Below are 17,731 nucleotides of genomic sequence, written 5' to 3' on the forward strand. Positions count from 1 at the left end.
TAGCTCGTAAAAATGCTTTTAAAAGTAAAAAAAAGGCTCTGACAATCAGGCAGCTCAGCTGTGATTGTCAGAGCCTTTTTTTTAATCTTTTAAAAGGATTTTTTAAAAGAAGCGGCAAGCAGGCGACTGGGTGATTGGGGGAGCATGGGCTGGGGGCGGGGGGGCAGGAATTTTTGCTACCGGTTCTCCGAACCACCCACTGCCATCGCTACTGGATTGGCTTATCCAGTCCGAACCGGGAGCATTTCACCCCTGAAATGCGCCCCGATGGCAGCAGCAGCCTGGCTTCTTCCCTTCCCCGCCGTCTCTTAACAAGGGGGGTGGCAGGGGAAGAAGCGAGACACGTGGAGCGAGACCAGCCTTGCTCCTCTTGCTGTCTCTTCCCGCCCTCCTTCACCGGGTATAGCAGGGCTTCCTGCCCCTGCCCAAATTGGGGGTGGCAGGTGGGGACGAGTGGGGCTGGAGAGATGTGAGATGCGTGAAGCGACCTCCCGTAAAGGAAGGCATGGAAATCCGTACATATGGGACATCAGAAGAAGCCCTGCGAGGAGACATTTTTGGGACATGTTGTATTTTCGGGAAAACATGGTATATATTTTTTAAAATCTGGGCTTTTTTAAAGGTTTTTTTTTCTGTACTCGGACAAATGTTCATGTGACTACAATTAAAATACACAATGTGATTTTAAAAAAAACACCAAGCCAAGATCTCCAAACAGAGACTCATACCTTGGTCATGTCATGAAATTTGACTTGCTCGAAAAGTCAGTCGTGCTGGGAGTGATCAATGGCAAAAGGAGAAGGGGCCGTTCTCGCACCCGCTGGCTGGACACTATAAAGGATGACACTGGGATGATGTGGCGGATCTGAAGGAGGTGATGTGAGACAGAGGGGCATGGAGACTGCTGACCCATCGAGTGGCTGAGGGTTGGACACGACTGATGATGATGCCACCTGGCAGCATTAAAGTTCTCAGGAGAAGTTCTGGAGCAGAAGCCAGCCTCTTTGATTCAAAAGCCACCCTCCAAAATCCATTGGAGGCCAAGAGAGGGAAGAGAGAGCCAGAATGGAACCACCCCGTCTTTCACTTTTGGAAACCATCTGGATCCCTTCAATTCCCACACTCGCAGACCTGGGAATCAGCAGGAAGGAAGAGAAGCCATGCGGTTCTGTCTTCTGAGAGGGACAGAGGAAGAACAGCCAAAGAACAGATTCTGTTACTGGGACTAGTTGGTTCACATTATCCAGTGGGTGGGCCAGCCCCATTATGGGTGGACTGGGGAAACTGGCTAATCTCTGCAAGGAAAAAAACTGCACCCACTGATGGATGCTTCCTTTTGTGATTCCCTTGAGCCTTGAGCTTCCCACCTCTGATGAAGCCTCAACTCGGCTCCCTCTGGTGTCAGTGGGGAGGGGGCTCTGGCAGAGAGAAACGGAGCAGATTTCCAGGAAGGACAGTCACAGAAACATTTTAAGGTGTCCTTTTATTAAAATGTGCGTCACTGTTCTGTGTGGCTTGCTTCACTGTTGTCTGGCTGTCAGTGTGTTTTCTGGGACAGCCGCTGTGGCCTCAGCACTTGAGCCGACCTGGGGGAGTCTTCAGGTAGTTCGTGGCCTGTGGCTCCCACCCATGGCAATGTAGACATCAATGGGGACGTTGGGCAAGGTCAGGCAGTGGCACCCTGGACATCTTCGCAGCTGCCTGCAGGGAGGGAGAACCGTTGGGTTTGTTAGAAAGTGCAGGTGCACTATGGCCCAAGACAGCAAAATGGGTCCCAGAGTGTCCTCCTTTTAAAAGTTGGGGGAGCCTTTTCTGGGGATAAATTGCTTTTTAAACTTCACAGACTGAGCTTTCCTAATGTACATCATTTGTTCCAGCTCTCCCTCTGGCTGGAGAGTCAGTGCAAGAGACAGATCTGATCCATTTGGCATTCACAAAGAGGGACACCCAAAGCCGTAAGTGGGCCCAAGTCCCCATTTTTTATGGCTTCTTGCCTTACGAAGGTTCACTGGCAACTTGCTGACTTTCAGCTGTAAATAATTTGAAAAATTTCAAAGGGGAAAGGGGCAAAGGAACATCGCCCAAATCCATCCACCTCGTCAGTGTTTCTCAACCTTGGCTGCTTTAAGATGTGTGGACTTCAATTCCCAGAATTTCCCAGCCAGCAAGGGTTAAATTCCACACATCTTAAAAGAGGCCAAGATTGAGACACACTGCTCTAGTGACACCACTGCAGGCCACTCCAGTAGGATCTCTGCAGGCTCTACAAAATTAAAAATGCAAGAAGGAAATAGCCTCACTAAGGGGAAGTTCTATGGCACATACCTTGCTGAAATAAAGTGAAGATGTGCAAGAGTAGCTAGGGAGGAAGGGAAGAAAGAATTTGCTCCTGAATTAAAGTGCTTTCTCATAAAATATTTCCTACTGCTATTCAAAAATATTCATAAAGGCTGCATGGAACACACTTTGATTGGGCTGCCTGAGAGTCTGAATTCCTCCGCAGTGCCACCACCTAATCCAGGGGAGAAAATCTGGTTACACACAGGGTGCCTAAGGCCCACCTTACAAGGTTTGAAAAGACGGGGGAAACTCAGGTGCTGCAAAGCAAAGGACCAATTCCACCATCAACATAATTTTTACTCATGCTGCTAGATTCCTGCGCGTATATATTTCCTAAGGCGGCATGCCCACCAACCCAGGAGAAAAAAAGAAAAATTGAGGTAGTAGAAGGGACTACTACTACTACTACAGGGGCTACTACTACTACTAGAAGGGGCTACTACTATACAACTAATGATACAAACCTAGTTTCTTTAGACCATGTTTCTAGGGAAATTGCCCCTTTCTAAAATACATTTTAAAAGGTGAGTTTTAAAATGTATTTTAGAAAGGGGCAATTTCCCTAGAAACATGGTCTAAAGAAACTAGGTATATATATATATATATATATATTTGTAAATTGTAACTTAACTTTTTTGTTCCGCATGTCCCATCTAGAGGCACTGGGACCAGAATTTCCATGGCTAAGCAAGGCAGTTGTGAAGTGAGCTACAACCACTTTTACCATCTTTTTTTGCACAATTATTAAGCAAATCACAGCAACTGTTAAGTGAACAATGTGGCTGTTGAATAAATGCAGCTCCCCCCATTGACTTTGCTTGTCAAGCAGGCTGGGAAGGTCGCAAATGGAGATCACATGATCCTGGGACACTGCGACCATTATATAAATACATGCCAAGTATTGAGCCCCCAAATTTTGATCACATAAATGTGGGGATGCTGCAATGCTTGTGAGCACAAGAACTTGTTGCAAGTCACTTTTTTCAGTGCCACTGTAACTTCAATGGTTACTAAATGAATGGTTGCAAGCTGAGGACCACCTGTACTCGCCAGGTGTTTAGCTCCGGGCTGGCTTTCTAAGCAAAGTTAACATGGCACTCGGTGACTGCTGGAAGATCCAGCTCTGAACTGCCATTTAAAAGGACATTAGTGTATCCCTGTGGGCCACTTCTCTTTCCAAAGGGAGACACGCACTTTCCCACTCTTAGACCAGCTGGTTGCTCAGAGCAGAAAGTACATGGAATGAATGACTGTCATGCTTCTCCTTAAAGTCCAAGGAACAGCATGGGCAGCTTTGCTTCTCTCTGCCGACTTTGTGCTCACCTTGTTGCAGCGCGCTCGGGGGCAACGGGCTCCTGAGTTTCGGGGGCCGTTGCCAGGCTGGGAGAATCTCCTGCCTCTATTGGAAATCTCCGAGCTTGTGGGGTCTCTTGGGAGCTCATGTCCGAGCCCCAGACCTGTCTGTTGAAGAGGAGAAGGGTGAGCAGGACAAGGGCCCTCCTTTGTGCAACACTACACATTACCCCACTTCGGAGACCCCCAAATGGACCTTGAACTGCCTTTGGAAAAGGTGGCCATGAGGACAAGGCAGAGGACTAAGAAGAGCAACCCAACACCAGCTAAACTGGCAAGACATAGAGGGACCCAAGGAATTTCTGGGGGTCCCACGCTCAGACATTCATCAGCCCATTACATGACTGTGATCTGAGAAGTTAATTTTAGATTTTCAAGTCTTATTTTTTGCATACAATGTCTCAAGATTATTTTTAACACATAATTTGGGGGTGGAAAAAGTTGTTGGAAGTCAGTTGACCGAGTTGGAAATGAAACCAAAGGATCCCTGCGTCTTCCCTCCAGTGGTCTCCCCCTGAATTTTTTCTGGTTCCATCATTATATCATCCAGGAGAGACCTGGTTCTCCTGGGCCTTGAGGACCAGGTGACAATGGAGCCACTTCCTGGGTTTGCTTTGTTTTATTTTGATTTGGCTTCTTTGGGTCTTGTTTTTATTTTATTTTATTTTGCTCTTCTGGTCAACTTTCTTTTAATATTTGATTTTTAATTGTAAATCACCCATGACATTGAGGAGTCAGCCAGCCTATAAATTAAAATTTAAAACTATTTTAAAAAAATGTAACAAGTGGATCCTAGGCATGGGAACGTCGCCAAATACCTAGTATTTCTATATTCCCGATTAATGTCATCCAGCCTTGATGGGACCTCACCAAAAGGCTATTAGAAACTTCTTCCTAACCAAATCCATGACCCAGTTGCCCTCCAGCTACCCCATAACTGGACAGCTCTTCATCATACAATGGCTCTACTTGTTATTTGAATCTGACCCTATGTCTTTTGCGGCACCTGGATCCCGGCACCGAAACCTCCTGCAGGAGAAGCATCCTAGCATGGTGATTTCAAAGCCAGGCTCTGGGGTTGAAGCCCAAAGGCCTTCCTGGTGGAGGAAGGTGGTCATTAACAAGGCCCAACACCAGGGAGCCCCAGTGGTTTCCCTCAGGGCTTCTCCCTCCCCACAACTCTGCCCCAGCCTCACCAATCGAAGGAAGGCGGAGGAGGGCTCCCTACAGTCGACCTGGCAGCTTGAAGGGCCTCCTGCAAAGGGCAGGCTGGGAGACAGCCTAGAGGGAGGCCAGGACTCCACTCCCATTGTGAGGCAGGAGGGTGGCGCCTGCATCATAATGGGCCCTGGTCTTCTCACTGCTTGGAGTTCTAGGCTAAGGAATGCCAGACCTCCCCCAAGTCATCTTCAGGCCATTCCTCTCCTGAGCCTCTCAGGTCAGATGTGGCCGCCTCCGTCTTCCATTTCTCCAGACATCCATGTGGTGGGCAGGAATGGAGAGCCAATAGTCTCCCGTGAAGAAGACAACAAGGTCAATAGGAAAAGCCCCCAGACCTGGCTCTACCGCTTAGCCTGGGGCCACAACGGGCTCCCTGTGTTGGGGGTGGCTGACCAGGTAAAAGAAGATTCTCTCCCTCAGGCTGCCCATCATCTTGGTTTTTAACTTTTAATTTTGGTTTTTTTAAGCACCTTTTAACTTTTTATTATATTGTAAGTCACCCAGAGTCACTGTGCCAGTGAGACAGCATAGGCATAGAAATTTAATAAGACTGAGCAGAACGCATCTTGAACACCAGCAGTAGTCAGAGAACATAACTGAAACTCCTTAATTTCAGAACACGTGGACAGACTTCACGGTAGCTGCAACTGGGAAATTGTGACCATCCTAGACCAAGTCAAGTCCAAAAACACCAGAGAATTTCTGGAAGCCTGGCAATCAACACACACACAGAGGCAAACAACATCTATATACTATTCAAAGGAGACAATTAAAAAGCCAAAAAGAAAACAAAAAGAGAGAAAGACCTCTTCATCAGCAATCAACACCCAGATGAGCACAGCCAACAGTAACATTAACATTAGATTAATAATGAAGAAACAAGCAATACTTTGATAAAGGAACCACCAATTCAGACCAACAAGCTGACAGTAAACAACAATCCATTCAAGGAAGCATCAAAACCAGGACCACCAACACTCGCAGGGCAAACCACCAGTATGTAAAATCAGAGCAAACCCCAGTCCTTACTAGCACTGATGGCGTTATCTAGTTTGGGTAATGAAATGTCTGCAAGAAAACAGCCAAGCCCAGACTGCACCTAGGACACTACAAATTAAATAAACAAATAATTTAAAAAAACATGCTGAACCTGCAGAGCAAAATTTACCAAGGAGACTAATACTAATTCCTACATAATGCTGGGTTCCAATCGCATTTGCTTATACTTATATAGAGCAAGTTCCCAATGAAAAATCACAATCACTTTGCACTGGAGCACCTACCAATCCCACCCCCAAGGTTAAACCCCCAACTCTCCCTGATTGTGAACTGGCAGCCATCCTGGGTTAACAGCAGCTACACTTGTTATGTGGCATTTTTGAAAAAGACTTTGCCTAAGCTGGAGAAAAATAACAGAAAGCAAAGTCTGCTCTTATATTGTCTCAGGAGTGGAGAAATGTGATGCCTGTTTTAGTTTCTCCAGATCTGAACTGTCATTAACATTCACCTAAAACTAATGCCTGTGAATGAAATCCATGCTCTCAACGTTCAAGATGGCAGTTTCCAGGTTGGACAAATCAATTTATTATTATAGTCTTAGACCAGAACAATTAAAAGCACTTAGTATATATACAGTTAAGAATTCTAGTATAAAATAATAAATGACAGCTAAATCTATAATAAAATCCAGTGTCCATTATACATGGTCTGACTATACAATTACTGTAATCCCTAAATCGTGTGGCCCGTTGTGGGTTCAACACTAAAAGTGGAATGGCTAAGCGGTGCAAGGCTTAGCCACAGTTGCTATATACATCGCTATGGTGTAGAAGACACGTATTTGCGAACAAATCCCTGGTGCTGTTGCGCAGAATCTGGCCACCTACGCTGTAGTTTTGGCCTGTTCATCCTTAAGCAGCCACTGAAGATAGGTGGTGTCGGAGCAGCCAGGATACTTAGCAGTTATTGGCAGAATATGTTTTTCCTAATCCCCGTATAAAAAGAACATCTAAGGAGCATGTGGCACACAGTCTCCACCTCTCCTGAGCTGCAGGGACAGAGTCTTTCCGTGAATGGAATCCTTCTATACTTGCCATACAGGACGGCCGATGGAAGCACATGGCACCGTGCAAGCGCAAATGCTTTCCGGTGGTTTGATGATCCCAACTGACTAAGATAGCCAGCAGGAGCAACAACACATCTAATGCGCGGGTGATAGAAGGAGCACCTTGTGGCTCCTGTGTAACACCCCTCCTGCGTAGTCTGCACTGGCTCCCGGTGGTCTTCCGGGTTCACTTCAAGGTACTTGTTATCACCTTTAAAGCGCTCCATGGCCTAGGGCCGGGATATTTACGGGACCGCCTACTGCCACCATTAACCTCTCACCGACCAGTGCGCTCTCACAGAGAGGGCCTCCTCCGGATACCGTCAGCTAAACAATGTCGGCTGGCGACCTCTAGGGGGAGGGCCTTCTCTGTGGGGGCCCCTACCCTCTGGAACGAGCTCCCTCTGGGGCTTCGTCAACTCCCCGATCTCAGGTCCTTCCGCCGCGAGCTGAAGACGTTGCTGTTTCGAAGAGCAGGACTAGCTTGAACGTAGTTTTTAAATTGGGATTTTTAAAAAAGGGGTTTAATTGAGGTTTTAAATTTGTATTTAAAAGTTTTAGGGCATCAATTGAATTTAACTGTCTATTCTTTTAGCTGTTTATATGTATTATATGTTTTCTGTTGTTTTTTGGCTGTGAACCGCCCTGAGTCTTTCAGGAGATGGGCGGTATACAAATATAATAAATAAATAAATAAATAAATAAATAATGGCCTCTGGAGCCAGAAACAGCAGAGCTTTCCCTAAGTCCACCTGACTCTCGATGTCCTCCATCCTTTGTCGCAAGGTTTGTCTTGCTAGATCATAATCCATCTCGAGTATTAAAGCTGGGGAGAAACCTAATTTGGCAAGGTTGGACTCCAGGTTGGTCAAAAGTAGTCGTGCTACTTAAAAAGCCACTCTAAGGAGTCCAAAAAACAAAGCTGTGACCTCTTGGCAACCGCCTCCACCGACTAAAGAAATCCTTCTGCTTAAAAACGAGGAGTCTGAAGATCGAACTAGTTAGGGAAAAAACAGTTGCTGCCAACTTGAAGAATGGGCTTAGGCAATTTTGTGATGGGCCTACCATGAAACTGAGCTTTGAAAGGGTTTATAAAGTAAATGCTTACTTAAACATGACAAAGATACTTTAGGCTAACAGTAGGAGGACTTCCTTGCAGCAGCCATCCCAAGGCCATGACTGCCCACCAGTAGTGGGTTGCTACCGGTTTGCCTTGGACTGGCCAAACCAGTAGCGGCGGCAGCGGGAGGCTCCACCCATCTGCCCGGATGCTTCTGCGCATGTGCAGAAGTGTTGCGCACGCACACGAGTGCTCACACCCATGAGAGAACCGGTAGCGACCAGTTTTGAAACTCACCCCTACAGCCCAGGATTCAGCTTCTCTCATGCCCAGCTTAGGTAGTCTGTCTACAAAAGTAATCACTCTGGTTACCTGACAGCAAGAGCAAAAACAGGGTGCAGAGGTGCCACACCTACTTTGGAATTGCTGTGATGCGCTCCGAGTCGGCTTTTTAGAAGAAAAGATTGGCTTAAATGTTCTACTTCTATATCTGCCTACCACAGGTTCTCTTATGTCCTTATAGATGAATTCTACAGTTCTGTTAATTTAGACAAGATTATTAGGGTTTCTTGTTGTAATGTTTCAAATGTTTGCCCTAATAATTTGATCTCATCAAGACAGGCAATATCGAAGGTGTCACAAAGAAGAGAGGCGTCAACCTATTCTCCAAAGCCCCTGAGGGCAGGACAAGAAGCAAAGGATGGAAACTAATCAAGGAGAGAACCAACCGAGGACTAAGGAGAAATTTCCTGACAGTAAGAACAATCAACCAGTGGAATGGCTTGCCTTCAGAAGTTGTGGGTGCTCCAACACTGGACGATTTTAAGAAGGGACTGGACATCCATTTGTCTAAAATGGTCTAGGTCAGTGATGGCTAACCTTTTTGCCGTCGCATGCCAAAGCGGGGGGAGCACAGGGGGGTCACACACGTGTGTCCACACCCATAATTCAATGCATCCCGCCCCTGCGCATGCGCACATGACCCCACACCGCATTCACCTTGCTTTTGGCACATGATGGCCCAGTGGGCCCTGTAGGCTCATTTTTCTCCCTCCCCAGGCTCCAGAGGCTTCTTGCAGAGGGTGAAAACAGCCTTCCCCATCCCCCCAGAGGCCCTCCAGAGCTGAGCAAGGGTAATGCTCGCATACCCACTGATATGGCTCCATGTGCCACCTGTGGCACGCGTGCCATAGGCTCGCCATCACAGGTCTAGGTTCTCCTGCTTAAGTAGGGAGTTGGATTAGAAGACTTCCAAGGTCCCTTCTGTATTCTGCTAACATAATTCAACTGTAGCCGCTTGGTTGCTAATTGGTATACCATCATTTCTCTTGGAAGCAGAAAACATCCACATGTAGTAGCTTAGGTTGAAAGATGCCATCTTTATCCACACCAGTCACAATTCAGAGATCCAAACCAAGATTTATTTTTATCAATGTAAGACTGTATGGACCAGGTTCCTCTATAATCTTGTGCCCTCTGGGTATAGTAACTACAATTCCCAGCCAGGACTGAGGAAAGACTCTTTCCTGAATCATGTTGAATCTCCCTATCCTAACCAATTCAATTTTTTTTAAATTTCTTTTTGTCACAACAGTATACACAAACATTGTCATAAATAAGTCGACATATCTTTAAGAAAATATATATATATATAAGTAAAAAAAATATGCATCAACTATATTAATTTGATATAATGAAGGGAACAATAGGACAGGAACGGTAGGCACTTTTGTGCTCTTATGCTGAAATTGCCTTATTGCTGAATTTCGATGGATGATCTAAAGCTCAGTCTCTTCCCAGTACATCCAACAAGTACAACTCCTTAAGAAATTATCTTCTTAAATAAGACAGAATTTGAGGGACTTGTGATACTTACTCTTAAGGCTTGCCTGATGTAGCTAGGCCCAAACCCTGCCAAGTAGCTTCAAGCCAGCAGACTTCCATGGTGTGGACAACTTAACCATCCATGTCCAACCTGATAATGAGTAGCCTTACCTACACTACAATACGAGCTACAATGGTTTCTTACCCAAGGCCTCACAGCATTGGGCCTCTTGTTAGGTTAACCCATCATCCCCCTGAAGGGTCAGGCCTGGTGCAACCCTTTTTCTGAGGAGGATGTGTGGCTGCTTCTCATTGGTGCCAAGTCCCCACCTTCCCCTCTGGTCTTCAAGTAACACAAGGTTGCATCACAATGGAGGCTCAAGTTTCAAGATGTCCAATCTGAGTTTCACCCCTCATCGAAGGACCTTGTCTGGGCAGGAAAAAATGATCTAGCATCCTGGGCTGCAGCCAATGCAGACCCTAGTCTGGGTGGAGAAGGACAGCGATGTATAGACTTTGTGATGACAGGATGTCCTGAGAATGACAGACGAGCGAGTGAAAGACACGATGGAGGAGTTTCTTCTCTCCCATGGTTACCAGATGGGCAAAACCATTGGGGAAGGAACGTATTCAAAGGTCAAAGAAGCCTTTTCAAAAAAACACCAACGAAAAGTGGCTGTGAAAATTATAGACAAACTGGGAGGACCAGAAGGTAAGAAGCAGAACACAAAATGTTAAAGCAAGACAGAGCAGATGGGATGGGATAGGATAGGGCATGTTTTTAGAAATAACTGAACTTCAGTTTCCAAGGGCCAAATTTTCCCCACTGCAATTTTTTTTCCAATAAACTTTGTCTCTCCTCTAAAGAAAATCTACATCGCCATAAGTAGAGAATAAAATCCACTATGACATCAATACAAATTAAATAATTCCTGTTCTTTCCATGATGTCATCATGATATATGTGATTTTACTTGCTGCACCCTGGCCCACAGATGCTTCTGTAGTGTTATCCCTATAAACATAGATTTGTGCATTTTTATTCTACCATCTATTGTATACTTGCAGTTTTGCAGACTTTTGTCCCTTCTGCATCTATCTTGCCAAGAGATATTTATCTGCCTGAAGGCAACAAGCTATAAGTACCATTTCAGAAGCCGTAGAACAAGCGTATCTGATGTGGCTCCACTCTGCCCAGAGGCTACACTGTTCTCGGTCCAATTTGATTCTGCTGATGAAATGTATGCCCCTGGCCTAGGAAACGACGAGGAAGCTGTTAGGGGAAAGGAACTTTTAAGAAGGCTGGAGATTTAACGTTGATAGTAGTGTCTCTTACTTCAGTTGTATTTTGAACCTTTCCAGTTGACTTTCCTATTCTAGTTGGGCCCATGGCATCACAGGCAGAAAATTCACATTTTTTTCAAACCTGTCTTTAGCACTGTGGAAACTTTTAGCAAATTGGATCTCATGCAAAAGAAAAGATGGCATAGAATGGAATGAATGGGGACTAACGAGGGGGGTTTATCTTCCCAAAAACTTCCTTGGATATGATTATTTCTGATTGGGGTAACTTCCAGAATACACTGCTGCATGAGTGATACATGCAACAGTTTTTAAAAGACTTGCAAGAAAAAGATGTTTAAGCACATGTAAAGTAGATCACAGTCTACTTCTTATTAAGATAAAATAATGTAGAATAGACAGCATCACCACTAGATGGATATACAGTTGGCTGAAAAACTGCACTCAATGTGTAGTCCTTAATGGTACTACATCTACATGCAAGGAAGGAAGCAGTACATATCATAAAGGTCTTAAGCTAAGAGTGAAATCCACTTACCTTCGCTACCAGTTTGCAAATGTGAGTGTATGCGCATCCTCCACGCATCCTCCACGCATGTCCAGAGCCTTCTGCGCAAATGGGATGTGATGACATACAGGTGGGTGGGTGGAACCTCTCACTGCCGGCGCTACCAGTTCACCCAAGCCGGATAGAACTGGCTGAATTTCACCACTCTTAAGCCCAGTACTAGAAGGGAAATTTGCAGATGACATCAAGCTGGGGGGATAGACAACACTTTGGAGGATAGATTCAAAATGCAGAAGGATCTTGACAGACTTGAACATTTGGTCCTCTACAAGAAAATGCAATGCCTAAGTCTTATACTTAGGCATGAAAAAACAGGTGGTACCTAGCTCAACAACAGTAACTGTGAAAGGGTCCCAGGCAGTGGTGAAATCTGTGTCGGTTTACTACTGGTTCTCTGGCTGCGCATGCGCCCGTGCAGTGCACTGCAAAACGAGGCATGGGGTAAGTAGAGCAGTGTGCGGGGGTGGGGGGTGATCAGCTATGGCATGTGCTCTTTTTTTAAATTTTAAAAGCATTTTTTTACAACCTTTTCATCTGAATAGGTTGTAAAAATGCTTTTAAAAGTAAAAAAAGGCTCTGACGATCAGGCAGCTGTGATTTTTTTACCTTTTAAAAGCATTTTTTAAAAGAAGCGGCAAGCGAGTGACCGGGCAATTGGGTGGGCATGGGTGGGGGCCAGGGATTTTTGCTATTGGTTCTCCGAACCACGCCCTGCCAGCCAATCTGGTCCGAACCAGGCGCATTTCACCCCTGGTCCTAGGTGTCCTAGTGGACAACCATTTACGCTAAATATGAGCCACCAGTGTCCTGCAACTTCCAAAAAAGCCAATGCCATCTTAGGATGCATCAACAGAGGGATGGTATCAAGATCACACAAAGTATTAGTACTGCTTTATACTGCCTTAGTTAAGACCACATTTAGAATACTGTGTCCAGTTCTGGTCACACAATAGAGAAAATTGCCAAGACTCTAGAAAGAGTGCAAAGAACAACAAAGATTATAAAGGGTCTGGAGGCGAGGCTAAAGCACACAAGGAATGGGGAGGGAGCTACGTAAGTTTAGTCCAGTGAAGAGAAAGACTCGGGGTGACAGGATAGCAGTCTTCCAATACTTGAGGGGCTGTCACTGAGAAGACGGGGTCACCCTATTCTCCAAAACACGGAGGGCAAAACAAGAAGGAATGGGTGGAAGATTTTTAACAAGAGATCCAACCTAGAATTAGGGAGAAATTTCCAGACGGTGAGAACAATTAATCAATGGAATAGCTTGCCTCCTGGAGTTGTGGATGCTCCTTCACTGGAAGTTTTCAAGAAGAGATTGGACAGCCATTTGTCCAGAATGGTCTGGGGTCTCCTGCTCAAGCGGGCGGTTGGACTAGATGACTTCCAAAGTCCCTTCCAACCCTGTTTTTCTATGTTCTAAGCTAGCAACCATGTACAGGTCCAGGAAAATACCAAGGTTCAGCTTAAATTAGCCCTTAACCTCTGACGTTCCAGGTCAAATCCTAAACTTCAATATTCCAACATTCCAACCAAAAGGGCTGGAGAACCCTAGTCAGGCAGGGAGCCTTGAATGACAACCACAGCCTTATAAACTCTTTTCCCAAAGGAGGCTGAGTGCCCTTTGGCCATGATCATTTGCAGGTTTTGCCAGTTCCTCCACCATCTGAAACTTTCAGACATATAATGGGATGAAATACAGCTGATGGAATCCTTTCATTATTTCAACTGCTGTACATTCAAACTATATTAAATCCAATGAATTTTGGGGCTGGCCCCATCCTCTTCTTGACAAATTCAGATTCAACTGCTGTATAATCTTCACTGCAGTTGTTACTTATTCAGATTTACCATGGTTAGCACAATGATGGTTTAGCTAGCCAACAGCTAGCTGTTGTTTTTTGACATACTGATCTATAAATCTGGGATACTTTCTCTCAATAATCTATGCAAAATTTTTGATTCGTTTGAGGCTGCATGTGTCTAAAATACAGAACTATTTTCTTCCACCCATTCCTGGGGTCATTAACCTGTGTGTGTGTGTGTGATATTTTTAAACCTGTCTTGCAGAGTAGGAGCAAATGTGAAGGCATGCTCTCTGCTCTACCTGAGAAAGTCCCAGGAGGAGTTGGGTATCACAAACTTTGAAAGCCTTCATGATGGATTAAAAAATCATTAATCAACATGTATGTTTATTTCTTGCCCAACCTAAGCTCGGTGAAATAATTTGTTTTATTGAAGGGAACCATGGGATTTCATTTCAGGGCTCACAGCATTGCAAAGTTTGAGAACCTCTGTTTCCTAAATGCCCCCTCCCTACAGACCTGGCTGGGTACTTTAGCTGAACAGCACTGGGATGCTATGTTATACTTTTCAGTCCTTTACAATTCTGTACAATTAGAGAAGCATGGAAGAAAGCACCAGGAGGAGTCAGGCCCAGGGTGAATCAACAGGAGAAAAATGTTTCCAGCATCATCAGAAAAACCCCTATTCTCCCTCTCAAGGGAAATTATGATGTTGGGAGCCAGGAACATTACAAGGAGCATAGTGTTCATCTCTCTTCAGACTTCTTGTGTTGTGGCCAACTTTGTCTTTTGCCTCCCCAGAGTTTATCGAGAGATTCCTGCCTCGAGAGCTCCAGATTGTCAAGCGCCTAGACCACAAGAACATCATCCGGGTGTATGAGATGCTGGAGTCCACAGATGGAAAGATCTACCTGGTGATGGAGCTGGCGGAGAACGGCGATGTCTTCGACTGCGTCCTGCAAGGAGGGCCCCTGCCCGAGAGCCGGGCCAAAGCGCTCTTCCGTCAGCTGGTAGAAGCCATCCGCTATTGCCACAGCTGTGGGGTGGCGCATCGTGACCTCAAGTGTGAAAATGCCCTCCTGCAGGGGCTCAACCTGAAACTAACTGACTTTGGATTTGCCAAGTTGCTCCCCAAGAACCGCAAGGAGCTGAGCCAGACCTTCTGCGGGAGCACAGCCTACGCAGCCCCCGAGGTGCTGCAGGGGGTGCCCCACGACAGCAGGAAAGGTGACGTGTGGAGCATGGGGGTGGTCCTTTACGTCATGCTTTGTGCCAACCTGCCGTTTGACGACACGGACATTCCCAAGATGCTCTGCCATCAACAGAAAGGGGTGTCCATCCCCGGCCACTTGGGGATCTCCGAGGAATGCCAGGACCTTCTCAAAAGCCTCCTGGAACCAGACATGATCCTGAGGCCTTCCATCGAAGAAGTGAGTTGGCACCCATGGTTAGCAAGTTCCTGAGGACGGGACCATGTTGAAATTCTCCCCAAATAAAAGGGGACAGGCTGTTTCCAAAATGCTCACATATATTTTAACGTTATGCTCAGTTTCTAGTCTATCCTTAATCCACCGAGAAGGAAGGCATTTAAAATATTCCCCTCTCATCAGGAGCTGCATTCCCTTATTCAAAGATGCCTGCAAAGGTGGTTACAAATAAGTCAGAAGGCCAAGAAAAATAGAGTGAAGGTGTCTAATCCTAATCCTTGCCGAAATTTCTTTCTCAAACACACAGAATCACTGTAAAATGTTAAATCTAAGAAACCTCCCATAGGATTCCAAGACTGTAGATCCCCCTCCCTGGCTGTCCTTCAACAGCATCCCATCCATTGATCTTCAGGAAATCCCAATTGGAAAAGGGAAGGAGGGGCCATCATGCACCAGGCCAACTTATTGATCCAACCAGCATCGTAATCCAAATGAGGTGCTAGAACACGTTCCCATCCGGATAGGTTGAAATAACAATCTCAGAATTCCTAGCCAAAGTTTCCACATATCTTGGGAGAAATAACTGAGGAGGGTGTGGTATGAGGCAGAGCTTTTCTGAGCCCCAAAGACAGAAAGAACGAACCTGGGGACTGACGGGAACTGAATTTGGAGTTCAGCTGTACAAAATATGGGCTCCAACAAGGGACAGCCTCTCCAGGATTTGTTTTGTGGTACACAAAATGTTTTGAATTTGAAAAGAATCAAACTAGACACCCCACTTTTAAGTGCAAACCAGGCCATCCTGAAAACTTGGGGAACAGATCAAACTAGAGGTTGAGACACCCCCTCTCAAAATGGTTTGGACAAAAGAATCCGATTCCTAGAGTAACTCACTCAAAATGGGGCATTTCAAATTCAAAATGGTTTGGATTCTAATTATTTTGAGCTCCCTTAGCTAGCAAATCTATTGGGAGAGCTCCCAAATGCTAGCAAGGTTCCTGAAAAGTAATGTTTTCCATTGCAGCACCTAAGTAGAGATTTGGTCGTACAATGTCATCCCCTTCCATCAGCACAGCCAACCGTCTGGCTGGCTTTGGAAGAGATATGTAGTCCGAGACCCCTTTCACTTTATGATCTTGGCAAGGCAGGTTGGAGGGGCTGAGCCTCTTCACCACCACCTGCCTTGGCCTTCTGGCTAACAGATCAGGAAGTGTGTCTATCAATCAAATCCTCTGGGTGCTGCCAAGTTCCACTGTGGCAATGCTCTTTGCCCTCATTGTGTCTGGCATAGAATAAGGCCCAGGCCACCCGAGATATATGCTTGAAAACTTAGAGAGGGTGAAAAGAAAAGAATCACAAAACCAATATGGTCATTTCTGTAGAACTCCTTTAATTGCCATTAATGGCAAATCTGTAAAATGTGAAGAGAAAGTCGTAATTACAAAACTAACAGCTGTTAGAGTCACGTTCATCCCAGCTAGAAAACAGTCCAGTGAGATGCCATATAATTTAAAAATGAGATAATATTGCACACAACCAAGAAAAAGAAAATAACTATGATGAAACCGGAGCCCTCGGATGACTCCCAGCACCAATACTAAGACTCTAGAGCAACATTTCTCAACTTTAGCAACTTGCCACAAATGGGAGCCCCTCCCTGTTGATGGCAAAGCATCTCAAGGTGCCTGTCATCAAAGCGCAGCCAGCCAACAGCTCCCAGAAGGTGGAGAAACGCTGCTCTAAGGCTACCCTATATTCTGTTCCGTCACCACAAACGCTGGGAGCTGAGGGCTTTTCTAAGGACCCTCTTTCTCACTCATTTACCCATCAGCTCTTTTAGACTGCTCAACGATGAGGCCTGGTTCAGATGGGCCTATTTATGCATTTACACCCTCCTAAGAGGTTGGTCAGCCCTTAGGAGAAACCACCAGAGTTGCTTTCAAGACAAATATTCTCCCCATCCAGAAAGCTTAGTTTGACATATCCAAAGAGCAGTTTTCTCAGGAGCGTGATGGAACTTGTACAATGCAAATATCTTTTATTTTTTAAAGCACTAAAATATTCCAGAACTGCAAGCTTTCATTTGGTTTGCCATGGAGCCCACTCCCAGCTGTCATTTTAAATCAGAGCGGCTGGAAGGTCTTCAGACTAAGCCACGTTCATGAATCGCCACACGCTCTATTCACGCTCCTTCAATTTCAAATGGCCATCTGCAAGCAGAGTAAGCCACCTTCCTCTGGCTGAATCACATCCTTGCTCACATTTCCCATGGATGACCAACTTGGAAATCTTTCCTCCTCTTTAATGTCTTCTAGTTTCAGGGCTGACTCCCAAGTCAATTGTCCTTCAGACAGATATTGATTTTCATGATCTGGTGGCATAGGGGAGCCCTGAAAGCCAGTCTTTTATCTTATCAGAAACTCCTCAGTGATTCTGAGACCAAACAGCTTCCATAGGCACCATGTTCCCCTTCTCAACCCTGCAGACACATTCACCTTCTCAGGGGTTTCCTCTCAGGTGCTGTAACAAGAGGAAAGAGAAGAGCAGCAGCAACTCCTTCCTTCCTCTCTGGCCCTTTGGGAACCCATTTGAACGCTGCACTGTGGCAGGGAGAGGTGTGGTCTGGACACGGCCAGAGCAGCTGCCAGAGTTACTGGCTGCTGCTCTCATGCAGATGCACTGGGACAAAAGGAGGCTGGATGGCTCCAGTCTGAATCCATCCCAAGTG

General features: G+C 45.6%; 2 protein-coding genes across 5 annotated transcripts; one reads left to right on the top strand and one right to left on the bottom strand.

Moving 5' to 3' along the window:
* Nucleotides 1-1,465: 1,465 nt before the first annotated feature.
* On the bottom strand, nt 1,466-12,358 carry FAM229A (family with sequence similarity 229 member A). Of its 4 annotated transcripts, none has more exons than XM_058195827.1 (3): nt 11,742-12,358; nt 11,048-11,174; nt 1,466-1,701 (listed from the first exon to the last, which is right to left on the bottom strand). In XM_058195827.1, exons 1-3 carry the CDS (start codon nt 11,776-11,778, stop codon nt 1,599-1,601), a joined length of 267 nt encoding a protein of 88 aa, XP_058051810.1. In that variant the 5' UTR covers nt 11,779-12,358; the 3' UTR covers nt 1,466-1,598. The 4 variants fall into 4 exon arrangements, with proteins under 4 accessions (XP_058051810.1, XP_058051812.1, XP_058051811.1 ...); XM_058195829.1 differs by lacking the exon at nt 11,048-11,174 and adding an exon at nt 3,664-3,801 and having other exon boundaries at nt 11,742-11,834; XM_058195828.1 differs by lacking the exon at nt 11,742-12,358 and adding an exon at nt 3,664-3,801 and having other exon boundaries at nt 11,048-11,564.
* TSSK3 (testis specific serine kinase 3) lies at nt 9,868-16,528 on the top strand. Its single transcript, XM_058195830.1, has 2 exons — nt 9,868-10,614; nt 14,378-16,528. Exons 1-2 carry the CDS (start codon nt 10,443-10,445, stop codon nt 15,037-15,039), a joined length of 834 nt encoding a protein of 277 aa, XP_058051813.1. The 5' UTR covers nt 9,868-10,442; the 3' UTR covers nt 15,040-16,528.
* Nucleotides 16,529-17,731: the final 1,203 nt, after the last annotated feature.

This window comes from Ahaetulla prasina, chromosome 10 (genome assembly GCF_028640845.1).
Source record: "Ahaetulla prasina isolate Xishuangbanna chromosome 10, ASM2864084v1, whole genome shotgun sequence".
Classification (NCBI taxonomy): Eukaryota; Metazoa; Chordata; class Lepidosauria; order Squamata; family Colubridae; genus Ahaetulla; species Ahaetulla prasina.

Excerpts from the sequence above, each read along its gene's own strand:
- FAM229A (XM_058195826.1), bottom strand. The coding sequence starts at position 3,860 with ATGTGTAGTGTTGCACAAAGGAGGGCCCTTGTCCTGCTCACCCTTCTC. Across the intron at positions 1,702-3,663 it reads CCCGAGCGCGCTGCAACAAG|GCAGCTGCGAAGATGTCCAG; the intron begins GTGAGCACAAAG and ends CCCTCCCTGCAG.
- TSSK3 (XM_058195830.1), top strand. The coding sequence starts at position 10,443 with ATGACAGACGAGCGAGTGAAAGACACGATGGAGGAGTTTCTTCTCTCC. Across the intron at positions 10,615-14,377 it reads CAAACTGGGAGGACCAGAAG|AGTTTATCGAGAGATTCCTG; the intron begins GTAAGAAGCAGA and ends TTGCCTCCCCAG.